Source organism: Hippoglossus stenolepis, chromosome 16, assembly GCF_022539355.2.
Source record: "Hippoglossus stenolepis isolate QCI-W04-F060 chromosome 16, HSTE1.2, whole genome shotgun sequence".
NCBI classification, from domain to species: Eukaryota; Metazoa; Chordata; class Actinopteri; order Pleuronectiformes; family Pleuronectidae; genus Hippoglossus; species Hippoglossus stenolepis.
The window spans coordinates 7493673-7514498 of record NC_061498.1 but is presented as its reverse complement, the minus strand read 5'-3'; the positions used below and the strand labels follow the sequence as shown (position 1 = coordinate 7514498).

Here is a 20826-nt window from a genome sequence, read left to right as displayed (position 1 = left end):
CGCCTCAGTGGCCAACACGGAGCACATCTCATCCCTCTCGGACGCAGCCATCCACCACAAGCGAAACTGCGGCGTCGTCGCTGTTGCGATCTTTGCTTCCGTGCTGGCAAACAGCTCCAGGAACCGCACATCAATAGCCACCGCAATGGCGTTGATGACTTCGCCGAAGTAGGTTGCAGTGTCTTTCTGCTCGTTCAGCTTGTTCTTCAGACTGAGCACGGTCGGGATGACCAGACCCAAGTAACATTTCTGCTCGGCTTGAAAAAGTTCCAGTGCAAAAGCGAGCGGGTGGAAAACAGTCACGTATTCTTTCAGGAAGGCCATCTCCTCTGGCTGCATGCGTGGCACCTCCAGGCGGGCGAACAGCTCTGTCAGCTCCTGCTCAGTGAGAGAGACGATCTTCTGCACAGCACAGTACTCCACATTCCAACGTATTACAGAAGGGACAACAAGCGCCATCTTTCCTATCTCCTCTGCTGCGTCCATACCCACCTGGAGATGGTGACATTTGCTAAATATGGAAAACACCTTGGCCATTGTGCTGTAATGTAGCTGGCACATGGGCCCCTGTGACACCGCCTGCCAAAAGTCCTCAGCAACAATCTGCTCCAGGGTGTGTGACGCGCAGCGCTGCACAGTGGGCAGGAACAGGAGCATGTCCTGCTCGGGCTCACCCTCGAGCACAGTGCTCACATTCTCATAGAACCCAATGTCATCGTTGCTGTCCACTGCAAACTCTTTGAAGACGCTCATGAAGGGGCTGCCATTGTCAGTGACCGTGGTCTGAACTTTGCTTTCGATGTTGAAGGCCACGTGGATGTCATGTATGCGCCCAGCAATTGTGTCGTACGTGATCTTGCCCTGCAGCCGGGCAAACCCCAGAGCGGCAGACTTCCTCTCCAGAGAAAAGCTGTCGATCCAGTGGCAGGTCATCCCAAAGAAGCTCCTGCTGTTGGCTGTCCAGATGTCAGCCGTGGTGCACACGTACTGGATGCTGCTGAGTTTAGTCATGAGCTCCTCCCGCATCCTGGAGAAGCCCTGATCCACCTTTGTAAACAAGGTCACCCTGTCCATGGACTTCAGCCCTTCAGTCAAGCCTGCGATCAGCTTCATGAAGCCCGGCTGCTCCAGCACATAAAACGACAGGCAGTCTTCCACGATGAAGTTGTAGATGAGGTGGTCGACTTTTGCCTGGGTGGTGCACTTAGAGATGATCTCTGCCTTGAGCCTTTTGAGCTGGCAGTGCCTGCTCTCCTCGCCGTTGCGTTCCTCTTTCTTCCTCCCCCTCTTGACGTCAGGACAGGCTTCGCAGCCCAAGTGTGTTCTCTGAAAGACAAAAACACCAGAGGGTTTGTGTTACTGGTCGCAGGTGTGCCATTTGCACGCTCTGTGTTCCAATCCGTGCACAAACTTCACATTGCAAAGAAAAGAGAATTGAAAACAACACGGTGGTTGAGTTTCGTGCAGGAGTTGAACGTGGGGAGGCTCCAGCGCCACGGGTTGGTACTCAGCACCATGTAACGTGATTAATCACAGGGGGGGTGGGGGGGGGCTGCTGTTCATTCATTGACTCTTTCAAACATTAACCGGACCTGATCGGCACAGTCACACGACTCCCTGAAACTCACGTCTAAATGCTTCTTGAGGTTGGACGTGGAGGTTTTCGACGTGGACAGCAGGTTGACCCTCGGCAGACACAGATTACACTGCACGATGATATTCTTTCCCTGATCTGCCTTGTATGTGAAATGGTGGCGAAAACGCCAAGTGTGCATGGCCGACTTGATCTCGCCGCTGGTCTCGAGCGGATCCACATCCATCACGGACGCGTTCCCTGCTGTCAGCATCGCGTCGGAATATAAGAAAAGTATCGTAATCCAATTTAGTAATCGTGATTACACGTAAAGTAACGACGGCGGTAGAGAAATCCTCATGAAAAAAGGGGGCAGGCCTTTGTTCAGATGTTGTCCGGGAGACACGCAGGGCGCCGGCACTGACGTCATGGGACAGATTTACGCATGCGCCCTCGCAGCCAGCTGAGACCCACGGCGAGGACACAGTGCTGTGCGCATGCGTAAAACACACGTGGAGGTCCTTGCTCCTACATCACTGTCCGATCCTTGTGCTGTTTGCTCCCATGCACAGGAGAACCATGGGTAGAATTCCCTCTTACTCCGGTGTAGCAGCGATTTAGCGCCACCTTCAGGTAGCGGGAGTAAAGAGAAAAGCCCAACATGTTTTAATTGATGCATCCATTGGGTAATATTAAGAGAAATCTGTGATCATCTGGGTGGTAGTTAGAGGAAATAACTATATCAAGAAAAACTGAAATATAGAAATAAAGAGTTGAATCACCACTGATTTATAAAAACAAATCTTTCACAGATGTTTATTTCAGTTACATTGAAAAGCTTCAAGCCAAAAGAAAACATTGATTTTCAAACACTTTAAACTAAGTTTTTTTAGCTGATTTATGGTCTCAATATTACACCTGATATTATCTCAGTCTATTCTTATTTGAAAAGTTTCCAACATTTAGGTAGATAGATAGATAGATAGATAGATAGATAGATAGATAGATAGATAGATAGATAGATAGATAGAACAGAGTGAGATTCATCAATAATAATACTGTAAATTTACATTCTTAGAAAAAATCTGTTCATTAATGAGAAATAAATAAAACATGTGAATAATTGACAAATTCTCCATTTCTCTGACTCACTCACACAAACACCTCCCTCTGACTTTAATCATGCAGCTGACAAATTGGTTCATTAAAGATGCAAAAATATTTTTTAACAACAAACAAACACAACATTCATGCCAGTTTGAACAAAGACAGACATGCTTAATGCATCCCTGAGCCTGATGGAATAATTTCCAACCAGCAGGGGAAACATTTAAGGGAGGTGCTTCTTTGGACAGCTTCCACTGGAAAGGTCCCGGCTTGATAATAAAAAAAAAAAGCTCTTGATGGTACTCCCAGACTGTTTTCTGTCAAAATCTGATCAGCTGATCTGATTTCACTTCAGTTTTTTGCTTGTCAAATTTGTTTAAAATCATAACTCAATAAAAAACATCTCAACTCAATTCAACCGTCACTATTCCTGAACTCAACTGAACAGTAAGGCTACACTAATAAAATGTCACTTTATTTGGGCAACATGATGAATCACACCGCACGAGCTCTCGCCCTCTATGCTCTTGGCTGCAACACTGTTTACCCCTGAAACTCCAAAAGTCACCCACCCCTCCATTGGCAAAGTGGCGAGTAGATAATGAGTGAATTTTCATAGTTTTGTGTGAACTATCCCTTTAAGCACGTGTGTCCTTGTTCATACTGCCATGAATGTTGTGTTTGTTTTTGATTATTTTGCATCTTTAATTAACCAATTTGTCAGCTGCATGATTGAAGTCAGAGGAAGGCGGGGGGGAAGAGTTTGCGTGAGTGACTCTGAGAAATGGATATTTTGTATGTTTTATTTATTTCTCATTAATGAACAGATTTTTTCTCAGGATGTAAATTTACAGTATTACTATTGATGAATCCATCTATCTGTCTATCCGTCTGTGTGTGTGTGTGTGTGTGTTTGTGTGTGTGTGTAGTAGTGCACTCATCAAGCATTTAATTGCTTTTTTAATAGTCGTTTCCGCAGGGAAATGGATGTTTGGCGTTAGTGCACCACAGAGAGAAACACCATTGTGTCAAAGCCTGTCATTAAGTCTCTCCCCCTCACCCTCACCCTCACCCCTGTGACAGCTGACTCTCTGGATGTTTGGTGATATTCATATATTCTGAGACGAGACCCTGGTTTGTTTGGGTGATTAATATTTCTCCAAAATTATTTTTCATTTAAAAAAGCATTCAGTTGTAGACAGACATAAGATTTTTTTTAATTTCTTTATTCAACAGCACATCCCCTCCATTGGTTAGATTTGGTGAGGGTGGGGTCTCACTTAACAGCCATTGACGTAGCCCTCTCTGTGGCCATGGCTATTAACACAGACGCAATCAGTGTGGGAACAGAGGGGAAAGTGTTTTGAGACAAAGATAAAAGAGGAGAAACAGAAGAGAAAGAAGTGGTGAGGAGGTTTGAAGGCGTCTGAGTCGGTACATGATGTTGCTGCCCTGCTGTCCTGTGCGCTTCAAACCTGTGTGGAGCTTCTGGAGTGGACACAACTGGTGTCATCACACATCCACAGCAGCAGCCACCAGTTGGGTTTGAGCAGCAGGTGAACGGTTCACTCATTCTTCAGTCCACTTTCAGCAGATGAGAAGAAATCTGTGCACGGACCTGATCCATTATGAGCCAAGGATCCGCGCCCTGACGCGCTCCGGTGCGTGCACGCTGGACCGCTGAGAGTGTGGACTAGTATGAAGCGTCATGGCTTGGTGTGACCGCGGGGTTCAAACGCTGCTGGCCACCGTGGGGGCTTTCGCTGCCTTCAGCCTGATGACCATCGCCATCGGCACGGACTACTGGCTCTATTCGCGGGCGTACATCTGCAACGCAACCAATGCCTCGGATGACACCCAGTCGCAGCCCAAAACCAAGAAAGGCGATCTCACCCACTCCGGGCTGTGGAGAATCTGCTGTATTGAGGGTGAGTCTATTCTCACTTTGGATTCATATACGACATGAAAGAAAGTATATACATTATATATGTGGTGATTAAACATTGACTGCAACGATGTTAAAGAACCACTTTTATTTTCCCAAGGAGGAATCTTTTGTTTCTGGGTGCGCACAGCCGCTGGAGCGCACGAGCCAAGCTCTCCCTTTACGCGCAGCAGATGTAGGGAGATAGGCGCACGACAAGAAACACATCACACGTGTGGAACAACTTTCTATGGCTATAGATCAGATGGAGAAAGTGTGGATATACACGCGAGTAGGGATTTTAAACAGCAGTTCTGAAGGGGCAGATTAAGGGGAATCAAACGCACGGTGTCCCGCTATACGCACTCAGCTCAAGCTGTCTGCCAACTGTTCCATCGCATTGTTCAAGCCGAGACCCGCACAATACATATGGCTGTGTGTGAGTCTGTGTGAAGGATGCGGTGCCAAACCGGCGCGTCTGAGCCCATTCACTTTTAAGTCAGGAAATGTGCGCGCTATTAGTCTACTTTCATTCATGTCTTCATTGTATCCGATGCTGTTGCTTGGCAACATCCCTGAAATTGCTATGGAAACATGCCCAGTGAATTAAAAATAGATGACTCTGAGTTCACGTCATGTCCATGCAAAATAGACATAAATATTTTTTGTAGAAGTTGAGGGAAACGGCTTTAATTTCAACTCTTCATCCCTTTGGAAAAAATGTTTTGGATGATTTTTACGCAGTAGATGTTTGGAAAAGAGTTGCGTTGGCTGTGACGTCTTCTTTCAGAGGCAGAGAGACACTCATTCATTGACCAACCTTCCTTCCGGCCACCACTTGACTCCTCAGCTTCAGCTCTACATGAGTGAGTCGACGTGACTGGTGGTTTTCTTCATGGCACAAACGTCTGTCGTGACGCAGAAAAAAAAATCATGGAAACGGCTTCACATACAAATAAAACCCTGCAGCATAAAAGTAAAGCAAAACAATCAAAGTAAAAACTGTATTTTACTTTAGAGACATTTTAGAAATACATCAAAACGGACTAAATGTACCTTTAAAGTCATCACATATAGAGAATGCAGAAACGCCATACATGCGTGTAATTAGAAATTCTCTGTCAAAATAATTTTACATTAATGGTAGAGTTAAAAACTGTGTGTCCACACACTCAGACAGGAGGAGGTGTGGACCATGCACAGCACATTGTGTTCCAGCAGCAGGTCCAGTGGAGCTGCTCAGAGACCTGAGAATCAGCCTTATTTTCCATTTCTGGAGCAATATTTTAGATACAGAAATAAAATTCAGATGCCACATTCGAGAATGTAATTTTGTGTATTATCTGTTTATTATATTGTTGTTTGTGTGGATAAACAGTGAGTTGGTTTCATTCATTCATTTAAAAAGCACCTGAACCACTTTGTCACCTCCTACCAGAACAGCTGAATATGTTGCAACAAAACGGCAAAATAAAAACTTGCGTTACCTTTGTAAAAATCAGTTTTTGTGTAGGACCAGGTGTCTGTAGTTCATTCTGTGAATTGTTGAGTCACATTGTCCAGATTTAAGAGACTCGCTGTCGTCTGTGATCAAACTGTTTCTGCCGGCTCATCCTGTGCCGAAGACGGACACTTAAGACACATGCGAATAACAACCTGATGTGTTATGACACTTTCAATTTCTGGAGAGTCATGCTTGGCTGCATGGTGGCTGTCTACGATGTGAACTCCGAGACCCCCCCCCCACCGAGAAACGACAATACATTACAAACACCGGGCAACTATTATGTCAACCATGATTTCCCATCAGAAATAACGTGGGGAGTAACTCATGAAAGTGGACTAATGACAGCAGGGACTGAATCGATGTTGATGAGGCCGGGGACAAAGGACCGGCTCCGTGCAATGAGGCGTCTTTTTTGAAAGCATAATTTGCACAAACAAAGGCAGCGGCTTATCATATCATTCTCTCCAGTGTTAATAGTTTCACTTCTGTGCTTCTGCTAAAAGCTGCGAGCTGCTGGACGGTGGCTCTGTTGTCATGGAGACTCATAAGTATAGAGGAGAAGACAAGAAAGGAAGACCCCCACACACCCCACCCTACACACACACACACACACACACACACACACACACACACACACACACACACACACACACACACACATCCCTCTGTTCATGATGACAAAAACACTGGCTTATTGACGGGGGTCGGCTCTGTGTGAATCACAGCTACTGGGGAAAACATCACCACATTTGGCCGAAACAGATTGCAGCGACTCTTTCTCTCGGCGACACATTGTGGTAACACTGTCCAGCACCCCGTCTCCCTCTCTGTCTTTCACACAACCACATAATGAATGTGGTCTAGTGTTTCTCGTTACTCCTGCTGAGACGAGCGTTTCCTCTTCCTCAGCAGGCGTGCATGACATTTAAGGTACCGGCAGGAATATGTTGAATGGAGCGACTTTACTGTGAGGTCAGCGCCGCCGTCACTCATGCAGTCCCTTTTTCATTTCTCTCGATTTTTTGTTTTCCTCGGCTTGTTTTCCCACATGGATTCGGCGAGGCCAGGGTGGCGCCCTTCAGTGCAACTCATTTGCATGGGAATCGGCTGCACGCCAGAGGCTGTTGCTTATGTGTGACTCGAGGATAGAAATACCAGTTCTTAGAGTGAAAACTAACCTTATGAATAATCCAATTAGCAGGTACATATTTACAGTAAACATCCAGATGGAGGTGGGCTGGCGCGAGTGGCGAAGCAGAGATGGCGGGGGCCTTGCTCCACAAGTCTGTAATTAAATTGCGACAATTGAGAAGCAAAGCCGGGGCAGCAATTAACCAGCAGGTCACCGACTTCCACCTCAGTCACTCCGTCCGTCCTCTCTCCTGCTTGATGTGCACCCTCTGTTTATTCATCCCTTTTTTTAACTTTAACTCCTCCATCCTCATCATTCTTTCATCAAAGCTTCCTCTTTCCCTCTGTCATAGCACAAACCCTCAGTTCCTTTCAGTTATTGGTGCATTTAATTTCACCTCCTCTCCTCAAATGTCTCTGTAATAGCATGCAATTCAATAGGACACTTTAATAAATACACTTAATGACTTTCTTATTGAGAGTTAGAGATCGATGTCGCTCACATGTGTGCACACTAAGCATGAAGCTAACTTAGCAAGCTTTGGACAGGTAGCAGGCGAGCTGTTTTTTCCTGTTTACAGTCTTTGTGTCGAGCTAAGCTAATGGCAACTGGTGCTAGCCTCATAGTCAACATACACACACAAGAGTGGTAAAAGCTAAATATATTTTACAAAATGTCATGCTCTTCAACATCTATCAACTCCAAATTCAACACGATCCACTTAGCAACACTCGCCATTGTTCTGAAGTAAACAGAGACGCCAGAAAATGTGTAAATACGGAAGCCACTCAAAACCAGCATAGAAAATCTACCGCCACTCGCATTTCGGCAGTGTAGTTACAGCACGACTCTCATTCACCTACGCGCAACAATGAATGCTCGGCCCCCTGCGTAGGCTACGTGCGTACATACGGCGTAGCTTCGACGCAGAAGCATGAATTGGGCTTAAGGCTGTGGGTATACTTGCTTGTATATGTACACATTGTAGGTGCCTCACGTATCCTGTGCCCCTTCGTGTACAATCTCAGAAATGTACGCTACACATCTGCAAAATGCAACACACGCCTGAATAATAGGGGCAGTGTAAAGGGCCGTCTGTGACAGGTTCATCAGCAACAAAAATCCGGGACATTGTTGATTTCAGGGCCTCACATCCCAGCTGGTGGCGCCCGATTGCTTTTCGGCCATCAGCTCAGAGGGAAACATAAGCTGCCCTCACCCAGGTTTTTTATTCACAGCATGCAAATCTGTGGTGTGCTCTCTAGTGGTCATTTGTAATACACAGCAAGTAGGTGAACAATGCACGATGCATCTTCTCAAACGCGTGGCTAAACATTTTCTACTCATCACATTAAATTGACATTATATTGACTTAATCAATATATTGAGTCTATTTTGGCTCCACAGTTGCTTTTCGTGATTTGGCACCTGGTTTACCACATGATGACTTGGAAAGGGGAAAGACAGGAATTGCGGTTTAACAAGAATAACAATATACATCATATTATTTAGTAGGCCTACATAAATTTTATTATACTTGTATATTTTAGACTTTAAGATAATACTAGCTTTTAGTCACAAGTTAGTGACAATGCATAACAACCTTCACAACAGGGAAGCTACATGTGCCAATAGATGTTTAATTTTCTCCCAAAAATCTGGCAACACATGCAGAGCTGTGTTTGACGAAATTGCAGCCTGTTGAAAATTTAATTAGCCAAGTGTCAGTCATATCAACACTGAATCACTGATATCTGCACCAAATTGCTTCTCTCTTTTCCCCCTCACTTGGACTGAAAAAAGGAAAAAAGGTTTGTTTTGATTGCACAACAACACTTTTATATTCTGTTCTGGTGTCCCATGTTTCCAAAGTAATAAATGTATGTGTTGTTGTGTCTGTGCGAGCTGTGCGTGCATGTCTGCGTTTGATATCAAGTCGCAGAAGCGGTGCTCTATCTGTTTACAGCTTTATAAAACCTAATCATCCCACCTGCTGTAAGCCACAGAGTGTTCTCCCTCGTCAGCGGTCGCAGTTTCCGTCGCGGATCTGAAAGCAAGGAGGATATTAATGGGGGGTGGGGGGAAGCAGAACAAGGTGCCGCTACTCCTAATTGCTTAAGATGTGTTAGGTGTTGCTTTGCTGCGGGTGTATCACCCACCGGAGGCAACGCAGTTCAAGTGAAATGCAATATTAAAGTCACTTTTGATTGGTTTATTCATCAATCTATTTCCAGAGCTATCGCCGAGTGAAAATGAGGGACTGGAGGCCTGTGCCACATGGAGCTCGTTGTCATGATGCACTGTACTCCTGGAAACACCAGAGTGAGCAGTTATTGGATTCAATGAGACAATGCTATTGGTGTATTCCCCTGAGGCGGCTCCCTTATTGGCTGGGCTAATTCAAAATAATGACGACGTGCATCATCCTGTTCTCTGTGGCACCGCCGCTGTGACAGCTGCTCCCAATACAACGTGCGAGTATCCCTGTTGTGTTTGCAGCCGTGTACTGTTAAGTGGTGACAGATCTGTGAAAGGAAAGGGGGGGTTTGCCGGGGAAGTGCCGTCTCTTATTTGGTGGGTACCGAACTACAATGAAGATGTCAAAAGCGTCCTCGGAGAATGTTTATGTAAATGAGCTTATTAAAGGCTAACAGCGGTTGCCATGGTGAAGAGGAGGAGATGCTTAGCATGGGGCTTGCCAACTCCAGTCAGGCCCAGGGAACCCATTACTCCCCATGTAACGTGTTGACTGTGTAAGGTTAATTCACGGTTTGTCACAACATGATCACCTTGAAACAAATCTGCACATGAAACACTTTTTTATCATCTTCGTCCATCATCAACACCTTCAAAACATGTGTAACAAGCTCCTGCCTCGACTTTGTGACATTTGTTACTTTGCACAACTGACCATCCAACCTTTATTGCACTGTCCACGTTTTGCCCATTTAACGCTCTATCTTTCCTAATCTCTCCCTCGCTGCCTCCCTGCTATCATCTTCTGGCTGAGTCTCTCTTAAATGTGACCACTCTCCCCATCATTCCTCCACTCTCTGGTGTTTCATTTCCTCGCACCTTCATCCCTTGTTTTATCTCCACTTCCTCCCTCCTCCTCCTCCTCCTCCTTCCCTCGCAGCTTGTCAGTATTCAGACTTTATTTCATTTCATGAAGAGTCCATCTGACCCTGCACACACACACACACACACACAAGCTAAACATAGACATTGAGCTGATAACTGTCACTCATAAATCATAAGCGAGGCCGGGGCTTATAATCAGATTCCAAATCAGTTGCAATATTGTCTTCTGTTTCTTCCAATCCATATCACACACACACACACACACACACACACACACACACACACACACACACACACACACACACACACACACACACACACACACACACACGAGACGAGGCAGAGGAGTGGCTGCTGTCTAGACTCATACCGTGTGCACAAGTCAAAATTAATCTTTGTGTTTCTGGGTGAAATAAACAGACAACTGTCGACACATACACACACACACACACTTACAAAATGTGCTTCTAAAATCAGTTACAAGCAAGTGTGTGGTGTTTACACACCAATTAGCAGGATAGCAAAGGTGTCTGTATTTCTGTTATCTTCATTGTGTTTATATCTCACCTTGTGAGCCGGATGTGTGTGTGTGTGTGTGTGTGTGTGTGTGGGTTTGTGTGTGTTTTACCAGGCACAAAGTCTCACGTCGCTGCCTTAAATAGCTCACAGCCCTTTTTTTGACTAGACACAGAAACTTGTCCTCCATTTCCACCGAGTGATTTGATGCTAATTAATTTGATGTCCCTTATTAAGCGGCAGACCTAGTTAATGGAAGCGAGCGTGGCCTTAATGACAATGATGGCAGCGCCGCTCACCCAAGGGCACCTGGGAAATGGAGTCGACAGGTGTCTTTCGCTCGTTGTCAGGGCTGTCAGCTAATGGGATGGTTGACATTTATACGATGGTCGCTCAGCTCTAATCTGCTGCCTTTTTTACGCAATTAGGGATAAAAGGGGGTCTTTGTGTTTTTGAGGGGGGATAAATAAAAGTCATTGGTGCTTTGAGAGATACAGGCTAAGTTTTAATGAGGTGTAACCAGCTGACCGTTCACTAAACTCAGTCATCATCACACCTCGATAAACCTGGGCTGCAGGTCTGTGGACTGCAGGAGGAACGCCGAGTTATGTGCTTGTGCAAGAACCAAATGCTTGACAGGCGGAGCAACGGTAACTAAGGCTGGTGGGGTTAGCGGATGGCCAATTGCTTCCCGGACTCTGAGATACACACGAACAGACACACACACACACACACACACACACACACACACACACACACACACACACACACACACACACACACACACACACACACACACACACACACAGAAAGAAAAAACCTGATATGCTTATGTAAAAATATGCAAATGAAGCCACAGCCCAGCCCACCTTTAATACCGTGGGTGTTGTTTGCAGAATGATGAAGTGTTGAGGGGGATCACAGCCCAAATGGCGAATGAATAGCCAAAGAGCTCCCAGCATTACCAACACTGCACTGAGTACACCCATTAAACCCACCAACCGTACAGTCTTTTGTTGTTCAAATAGGCTTCTTGTCCCCCCCAGCACTCAGCCGTTTACCTGAGCCTGATTTGGACAAGCGCCACGACCGATCGAATCCCTGCGGGCAGTGCAAATCTTAATCACACAACCGCATAGGAAGCGTATGAACTGATCGTCGACACACCGGCGGTGCCCCTCCTCACGTTGATGGTCCCTGTTCGAATGTGTTTGTGTGCACTGAGCTGTGATCCTCAGTTTCAAATCAAAGGTCAAAGTCTCACCAGCGGTTTGAAGTGAAAACCACTGAGCGTAATGAGTTAATCCCAGAGAAGATGTAGCTTTTGTGTGCTACATGCAAATATCCAGCTCAGTCTATCCAACACAATCCAAGAGGATTTAATTAATGACTAAAACAAAAGGGAAAATGTTTTTTATAATGAAGTGTTTATGAGAAAAGAGGAACAGCTTTGACTTCAGGGCCTCACATCACAATGTGGAAATTCTACTGTTGAGCAATGAATAACACTTGCCTCGTAGTGTTAATCATTGCTAACAGTAGACCAACCAAACACTGCCCAGTTAAATGAATAAGGCCGTGTTTTCCTTCTATACCCCGCTGCTCCTGTTTCCTCGCCTTAGCACGTGAGAAGTAACAAGTTCGTCTGAGGGGCGACCTCCCGCTCCATCCTCCTTTGTCTGAGAGAAGACAAACAGCAGGGTCTTACTCCAGTGGACACAGTGTTACATAAACCGGTCACCGGGTATGGGGAGCAACTGTGGCTCTGACTCGGCCGCGCACATCCTCCAGCCAAGTGCAACCAAACAGAGACTGAGAAATGAAAAGACAGAGTGTGACCCTCTCCCCAAGCATCGGATAAATCCAGTTTGCTTGAAAAGACAATTGGTTGTGTTGTATTTAGTTATGAGTATTTGATTGTGTTGTATTCGGTTGTGCTGTGAGTATTTGGTCGTGCGAAGTATTGGTTGTGTTGTATTTAGTTGCGTTGTGAGTATTTGATTGTGTGTGTATTTGCAGTGCATTTTCTATTTGCTGCACTTGTGTTGGGAAAAGGATGTTTTCTCCATTTGCATGTTTTCTTAAGTTGCAGTGTGTTGAGCTCTCAGGTCCACGTACTCATCCCACAATACTGCTACATCTCCTTGATGTGGACAGTCTTTCATTTTTCATGTGGAGACTCAGTCTTTCTGTCTTTCTGTCCTGCAGGTATCAACCAAGGCAGCTGTTTCAGAATCAACCATTTCCCTGACGACAACGACTATGACACAGACAGCTCTGAATACCTGCTGCGTAAGTGCATGCGCGTCTCTTTTACTTTACAGGGTAAAGGGTACACGTCTTATCACCCAGCAGTTAGAGCAGTCTCCAATCAAGTGATGCCTGTTAATACAGAGGTCGACGAAAACCAGAACTTTTTATCATATTTTGAGCTGTGCCCACTACAAGGAGAATTTAATCTCATTTGTGTTGAAGACTCTTTTTGCAGCAGCAGCATTAAAATTCATGGGATTCTGTAAAAACTGGTAGAAACAGATAACTTGTGATTAGTCGTTAGATTAAAATGGAGATGTTGAATCAGCAGAGGACCTCTGTTTGAAGCACAGTCAACTCAGTATCTGCCTAATATGCAGAAAGTAACAAAGAAGACTTTAGACAAAGTCCAACCTCAGTCCATTAGGACGACTGAATAAAAGGAGGGCTTCATAAAAGACTTCACAGCTGAATACGCTCATCCATCTTTGGAAAGTTGTAAAATGGCAGAGTGATTCATTTCTGGGGAGGTGATCGTCAGTGGGAGCTCTTGTTACATCCCACAGCTGATTAGCAAAGCTTTGTCACAACAAGGCCCCAAAGTAGAAATGATAATGGAGTTCTCCAAAATGGACGGAGAGGAGGCGGAACTGGAGCGATGAGGGCTCAGCAGGGTAATGAAAATTCAAATGATTTAACAGAGTCTCCTTTTTCTTTTACAACCTGTGTTACTAAAAGAATGAACAAATCCCACAGCCTGATTGGTTGTGATTAATCTTTTTATCGATGTATCTTGGCATCTGTAAAAGGCCTTATAATCGAATCTAATGATTGATGGATTGATTCATTCATTTGTGCTTTTGTTTTCCTAACTAGCCTCTCCATTGTCCAATCAAATATTGGTCAATGAACTGTGTTTGAAGCATTCACCGTGGCTTACTTAACGATCCCTTTGTCTCTGCAGGTATAGTGCGTGCCTCCAGTGTGTTCCCCATCCTCAGCACCGGCCTGCTGATGCTGGGGGGGCTGTGTGTCGCCCTGGGGAGAGTCTACAACAAGACAAACAACTTTCTCCTCAGCGCAGGCATTCTCTTCGTCGCTGCAGGTGAGCTGGAGGGTTATGAGCACGGCCAGCCGCGCTCCTGCAGCGATGGGCGATCGTGTTCGGGGCGGGGGGTTCGATAATGAACAAAGGCGGCTTGATGTAGCACCTGTGGTCACATATTGCAATTCGTCAGGGTTGCAATCATAAAGACTGAGGGTCAGGATCTCCAATCAACACACACCTCTCGCACAAGTGATGAGGATGTCTTTAAGGGGCGAGTCCCGTAATCATTGGAAGATGAAAGTGGTAGTTAGAGGGTCTCATTGTTACTGATAAAGTTTGTTTACACTGTTTTATCCACATCCTTACGACCTTTTTCTGAATTTTCTTTGCTCATTTCTTGTCTTTCTGTTTCGTTTTTTTAAATCCAGGTCTAAGCAACATAATCGGAATCATCGTCTACATCTCCAGCAATGCAGGAGATCCCAGTGACAAACGTGACGATGACAAGAAGTACACCTACTCCTACGGTTGGTCTTTCTACTTTGGCGCCCTCTCCTTCATTGTGGCCGAAGCTGTGGCCGTCCTCGCCATCAACATCTACATCGAGAGAAACAAGGAGGTCCGCTGGAAGGCGCGGCGCGAGTTCATCCGCTCGCTCTCGTCGTCCTCCCCTTACTCAAGGATACCGAGCTTCCGCTATCGCCGGCGGACGTCGCGCGCCAGCTCTCACTCTACGGAGGGATCACGGGAGAATTCACCAGTGGTCGGGCTGAAGGGGATGCCATCCTCCAGTGGTCCCATGGACGAGCTCTCCATGTACGCCCTGACGAGGGACAGTGTGACGGACAACACGTACAGCCCTGAACATGAGGCTGCTGCCGAGTTTCTCCAGGTCCATAACTGTTTTCCCAATGATTTAAAAGACGGGGTGAATCGCAGGACCACACCCGTGTGATGGAGCATTTTGCCGGGCTCGAGGGTGAACAGGAAATGATGAAAAAGTCTCAGGGCGGACCTGCTGGAGCCTGAGCGCCTGTGATAGCCTGCCATGTTCGAGGCCCAGTTCTCAGAGACTGGTTCCTCTGGAAAATGAGCAGAGGGAGGCTACAGGCCAGTCAGCTGGATGGAGGATGAGCCGTTTCAGAGAACTTGATTATTTAACTGCTCTTAGGGACCATCAAAGCAGGGTAGAGTTGCCATTGTCCGTCGCCAATGCAAATCTTGTGTTATCTTTAAACTGTGTCAAAAATACTTAGTTGAACAGTGTGTGGATCACAGCCCTTGATTGTGTAATAGTTTGTGTAATGGTCTCTCCACATTGTGGGCAAACATGAGAAAGTGAAGCATTGAGCTGTGCCAATCAGCGGTACTCTACCTGTAAGTTATTTAACAAGGTGCTACATGGAATCTCCTCTGCAACTTGAAAGTGTTGGATTTATTTGTGTATGTATGTATGTGTGTAGTTCAAAGTGTGGACCTCTCTCCAAAGCTATATTGTGTCCTCATTACCAGTTTGGTCCTGCCTTACACCCACAGGTATGAAAGAGGCTCTGTCTTTACTGTCTTTTAGGATAATATATGGCCTTTTAAACAAATTATAAATATTTTGAAAGCATCTTTTTGCATTCACCGTCTTAACAAAATGTTTTGGCTTGCTGAGTTGTAGCATATTGAATGTTTTGTATTTTTAGCACATAGTACAAGTCAACCCATCCAGTCCTCCAAACATAAGCCGTTTTCAAATATGACCTCCGGAGGAAGTCCGGAGAATTTTGTGCGGACTTTCTCCGGAGGTTTCCTTTCACACATGTAGAAATGCAGCAGGAGAAACAGAAATGTCTGTAGCGTCCAGGTGAGGGCTGATGCAGCAGGCAATTCTGTGAAGATCACATGTTTTTGTTTACAGCACATTGACACCGGTGTCAGCCCTCATCTCCAGAAACTGTCTTGACATCTTCGTCAGTGTCTTCTACCTGTATTTTCTTCTGGAGATATTTGTTTTCTTTTTATTTATTTTTGCGTCTGTCACGTGTCAGAAACATCATCAACACACCCACTTGCTTGCTGTGAATCTCCTGCTGTGTTCTCACTTTGGCTACTGCAGACTTTTTACGAGAGGACTGGCCAGAGAAAGTCCGCAGAACATCCAAAGGCTCTCACTCGGACATTTGCATTCACACACACAGCCCCTCCTGACAATGTCCGGAGGATCTCCTGGGTTCAGTGTCTGAAAGCAGCTATACTGAAGGATTTTGTCTCCCCTGCGGCCTCCTCCTTAATCCTATTCTTCTCTGACATTTGTCAGTGGAACACCTCCTTTCCTTTTTTTATTCACTTTCATATCCGTCTGCCAACCTTCTATCACAACCTCTCGATGGATGTGACATTGTGTATGTGGCTGTCACAAGTGGGGAAAAAGGGGGGTGGTCCCGAGAGCTGTGGAAACGTTACAGGTCAGGACTTCCTCTTGCTGTGAGTGGATCCCTGGCATCCATGGTGTTAAATGGATAAGGATCAGAGTCAGGCGGAGAACGCATGTCTGTCTATCACACTGCCCATTGAGTCCATCCGGCTGCCTTCTCCCCCCCGCTCCCATGTCAAACCCAGACAGAGGCAGAGGGAGCTGTCTGCGACCACGTCCCTGAAGGATTCCGCTCTAATGACAAGACATGCGCGTCTACTCTCGTCCCTGCATGTCCATCTCTGCTCTTTCTTTTAGTTCTCTCAGGAAATACTGTGTTGTTGCGGCAGGTTGAACGCTTTTGAAGTCCTCTCCTGCATTCGTGCCAGTGCTGCGGGGAAATGGACCAGTGACAAAGACAAACCTGGTGAAAATTACTTGAGGACAAAAAAAAAAAAATGCCATTCCTGTATGTAGAAAATGCTGTGAGTGTTTGCTTCATCTTGTTCCAAGAACCAGCTGGGGAGGGGTTTTCTTTTTTCTTTTTCCAGTCTGAGGGCTATTCAGTTGGTTCTGGTTTGGCAAGCGAGCTCACTCAACCGCACAATAGTATTTGATTGTATTTAGCGTGTTTGATATTCCATTAGAGATACCGCCTCATGTACGACACTGGGCTCATGTAAGAATCGGCCGGCAGTGCGATCCATTCTGAGTGTAGACCCGACACTCTTATACTACAGTGTGAGGGAAAATATCAAAAATGTGTTTGTTTGTAATGTAAAAGCTGTAAAGTTGTATATAAAAGTACAATAAAAAAAATTTCAAAAAAAGAAGACAAAACAAGTTAAATGTGCAAAAACATGAACAGAAGCTTCAAAGCATTATTTCAATGAACTTCTTCATAATAATGTTTTAATGCGACCTTGGTCATACATCAATTTAAACATCTTATATTCAGGTTTAACAAGCTAATATCAGTCAAGAATAAATCTAACACTATTGAATATTGTTTTTTGTGTATGTGTACTTTACTGTATGTCTTCATATTGATTAATTTCTTACTCTTGTTGTGAAATAAGCACATTGTCAATTTCTGTCTAGAAATAAACACAAATACACATTTGAGCAAACACACACAGAGTGCAAGGTTCTAATTGGATGAGATGCATAATAAAAAAAATTACAGCGAGAGAAAGACAGTGAGGTGCCTTTGTTTTATGTCATTTATGTTCAAACTATCTGATACGGAATTATATAGCAGTAATTACAAATGACAAAAACTGCATTCATCTCAGTGGGGCTTGTTTTCCATTGAAGACAGTTCTTCAGATTTCTGCGGCTGACCTTCTCTGAATTCCTCCTCATTTCATCTGCACTAGACTGAATCACTGTCGCCTCAGAATGAGCTATGAGCTCCGTCAGCGCCAGAGTCTCTGCTTTGTTTTCCTTAGAAACTAAATCATAAGTCAGCGTCGTGCTAATGGCCGAGCGCTTAGTTCTAAATGTTAAAAAGACGTCACTCTGGCTCTGAGAGATGCTAGCCTGACAAAATGGAACCATTTTTTAAAATCCCTTTTGAATCTCAGCAGTCGGCCGGCTGATTCAATCAGTGGGCACAGAGAACCTGAGAGGTGGTGGGCAGAGAAATTGGGCCGGAGGTTAATGTATTTTTTGCCACATCATGTTTTTACTAAGCAGAATGAAAGCTTTAACACATCAGTGTAACAACTTTGTTTCCTCTGCTTTTCATATGCTTCCTATATATGCAGCTGTAAATGGAAAAGCAGACTTTCACCAGTGTGGCAGGTTTCTGTTGAGTTTTCTGGTTCTTCTTATCTGGTAATTCATGTAGAACCATCAATCAGGGATACAGCGTGGTGCGATGTGCCCCATATAAGATTGATGAATAAAACTAAATTTCCCTGTCTGATGTGTGTAATTGTGCTGGTGAGATTTCACTGGAGGAATCAGGGCTCTTTATCTAGCTGGGGAAATTATCTTTTGATTGTAACATCTGATGTTGCAGTACAACAGCTACATCAGCCCCTTGTAATCGCCACCTAATTTCATTTTTCTTCAATCTGCACTCATTAACTCGCAATTCGCAGTCCGACATCACCCAACCTCTGCTGCGTGCAGATCCAGGGCCATCGCTTTTGCTACAGCCGAGCGAGGGAGGATGGCGTCACTGAGGCGAAGGTGCACACTAACTGATCCCGTTGTTTTAGAGAAGAATATTAACGTGACCCTCATAGAAATGGCCTCAGGGCATGGGTAATCTAATTTAGCTGGAGTGATGTTGCCTGTCATTAGCAGATGAACACAGGCGGGTCTCTCTGAAGGCTTTGCAATCTATTCAGCTACGGGTAAAATTAGCCACCAATTAAGGTTGTTTTTCATCCTGGAATAAAAATCCTAACAGGGAAGCTGGCAGCTGTAATTGAAGTTAATCGCTGCTGCGTTTCGACGTGTCAATCCTGATTTCAGCCAAAGTGCTTCAGTATGTTTCTGTCGTCGCAGACTGTTGAAAGTTTGCCAGTGATATTTCTGGTGATGTTGATAAATAGTCCTTCTTGCCAGGTGCTGTCATCCACTTCCTGTGTGTCACCTTGCTGTTCGGCTGACATGCGGCGATCCCTCCACGTGTGACACGCTGGTATGACGCGTCACCGCTGGGGCACTCGTTGCTGTCTGTTGCTTGGAGACTTAGCAGCTGCGAGGTGCTCCGTCGCTTTACAGTCTCCAGGGAGCCGTGTAGCAAATGAAGCAGGTCAGAGGGTCACCCAGTAAGACAGGCTGTGTTATTACACACTTAAGAGACAAGCGGTCGCTGTCACAGCCTCGGCGAGGGATTCGTCCTCTGGGAGAAAAAGCAGTTTTGCTGCAAATGCATCCAGGTGGAACGTGATAATGAACACAACCGTCTCTCATCTCCTCTCGACCCCTGCTGTGGGGTTTCTAGTTTTTTTTTAAGTTAGTGAGAGAGATGATTTGTCTTTGATGATCAATTTCCTGGCTCAGTTAACTACTGATGGTGTTTGAATGAGGCACTTTGGTTCCCTCACATTGCGACAAAGTTTCGACCCAGCAATTACTTTGTCACACACAAACATGAACACTCGTTTTGAACAAGTGACCCCACCTCTTTCCTTCTCTCTCTGCTTTAGAGTGGTACACACACACACACACAGGCATCATCATGAAACCCTGTGCCTCCACCTCTTCCTTTAAACGTCCTGCCATGTAATGTGTTAAAAAGCCAGAGCTGTGTGAGCGTTGTCAGGGCTGAAAATGGGCCAGAGTCCTGTCTAAAGTGGGGCACAGTGGTTTATAAAAAGCTTGTCCATTTACTCAAGTACTTCATAGGGAGAAGGCTGATTATGCCTCTGAGATGTATCATGTTTTTATACTTTCTTAAGTTTATATTTTTTGGGCCTTTATTAGACAGAGATAGTAAAAGAGAGAAAAACTATGAAAATGATAGGCAGTGAACAGTCAGGTGGGTATTGACATTTTTCAGCCACAATCATCCAAAGCATCTGAGTGCGGGATCAGAATATTGTTTCAATTTAGAGTCTTAAGATGTTATTTAACACGTAGCAGTAACCATGTATTTTAAGATTTTAAGAGTAGGTGGCATATAGAGTTTTTTACTAGTGCTTGGTCTTTCAGCTTGAGAGCAGGACTTGTTGATTTGACATTCAGATTTTGCAATGATTTCACATCTTCAGAATCCTAGGCTTGCATTCAAATCCTGCTTGTGCTTAGATATCCTGCGCTCCAGCTTCAGCTCTTCTCCTCTGGCTCACACTGCTTCTGCGTCTGCCTTAAAAGTCTGTTCTCGGACTTCTCCTCTAATCTTCCACGCATGGATGTTTTTGTGCAACAAGTCTGTCATAAATTCCCCCAACCAATAGAATGCCAGATGTCGATGATCTGTCCGAGTGCAAGGAGAGCAAATCTAAGCACAAGCAGGGCTATTTGAGTGGCAGCATTACAAAATCTGAATGTGAAATCAATAACTACTGCTCTCAAACTGAAAGACCGCTCTTGAATAATGATGGGGGGGAAAACCCATAGTGGAAAAGCTATATCTCAATGCTTTAGTAAAATATATATTGTATGAAACCAAACTGATTTAAAACACAGAAGCCAACTAAACCTCCAGTTTCAGAGGTCCTTTGCCAACACCCTTTTTCACTTTCCAAATCTGGATCAGCTGCTGGAGTCAGGTGGGACCCAATTGCCTCAAACCATGACTGCTGATTGGCTGACTATGTAGAT

The 20826-nt window shown here is 45.0% G+C and overlaps 1 protein-coding gene across 1 annotated transcript; it reads left to right on the top strand.

Annotated features, from left to right (window-relative positions):
* The first annotated feature begins 3591 nt into the window (after positions 1-3591).
* On the top strand, positions 3592-17684 carry cacng4b (calcium channel, voltage-dependent, gamma subunit 4b). Its single transcript, XM_035180628.2, has 4 exons — positions 3592-4608; positions 13049-13132; positions 14058-14198; positions 14570-17684. The coding sequence occupies exons 1-4, from the start codon at positions 4389-4391 to the stop codon at positions 15094-15096; spliced, it is 972 nt and encodes a 323-aa protein (XP_035036519.1). The 5' UTR covers positions 3592-4388; the 3' UTR covers positions 15097-17684.
* Positions 17685-20826: the final 3142 nt, after the last annotated feature.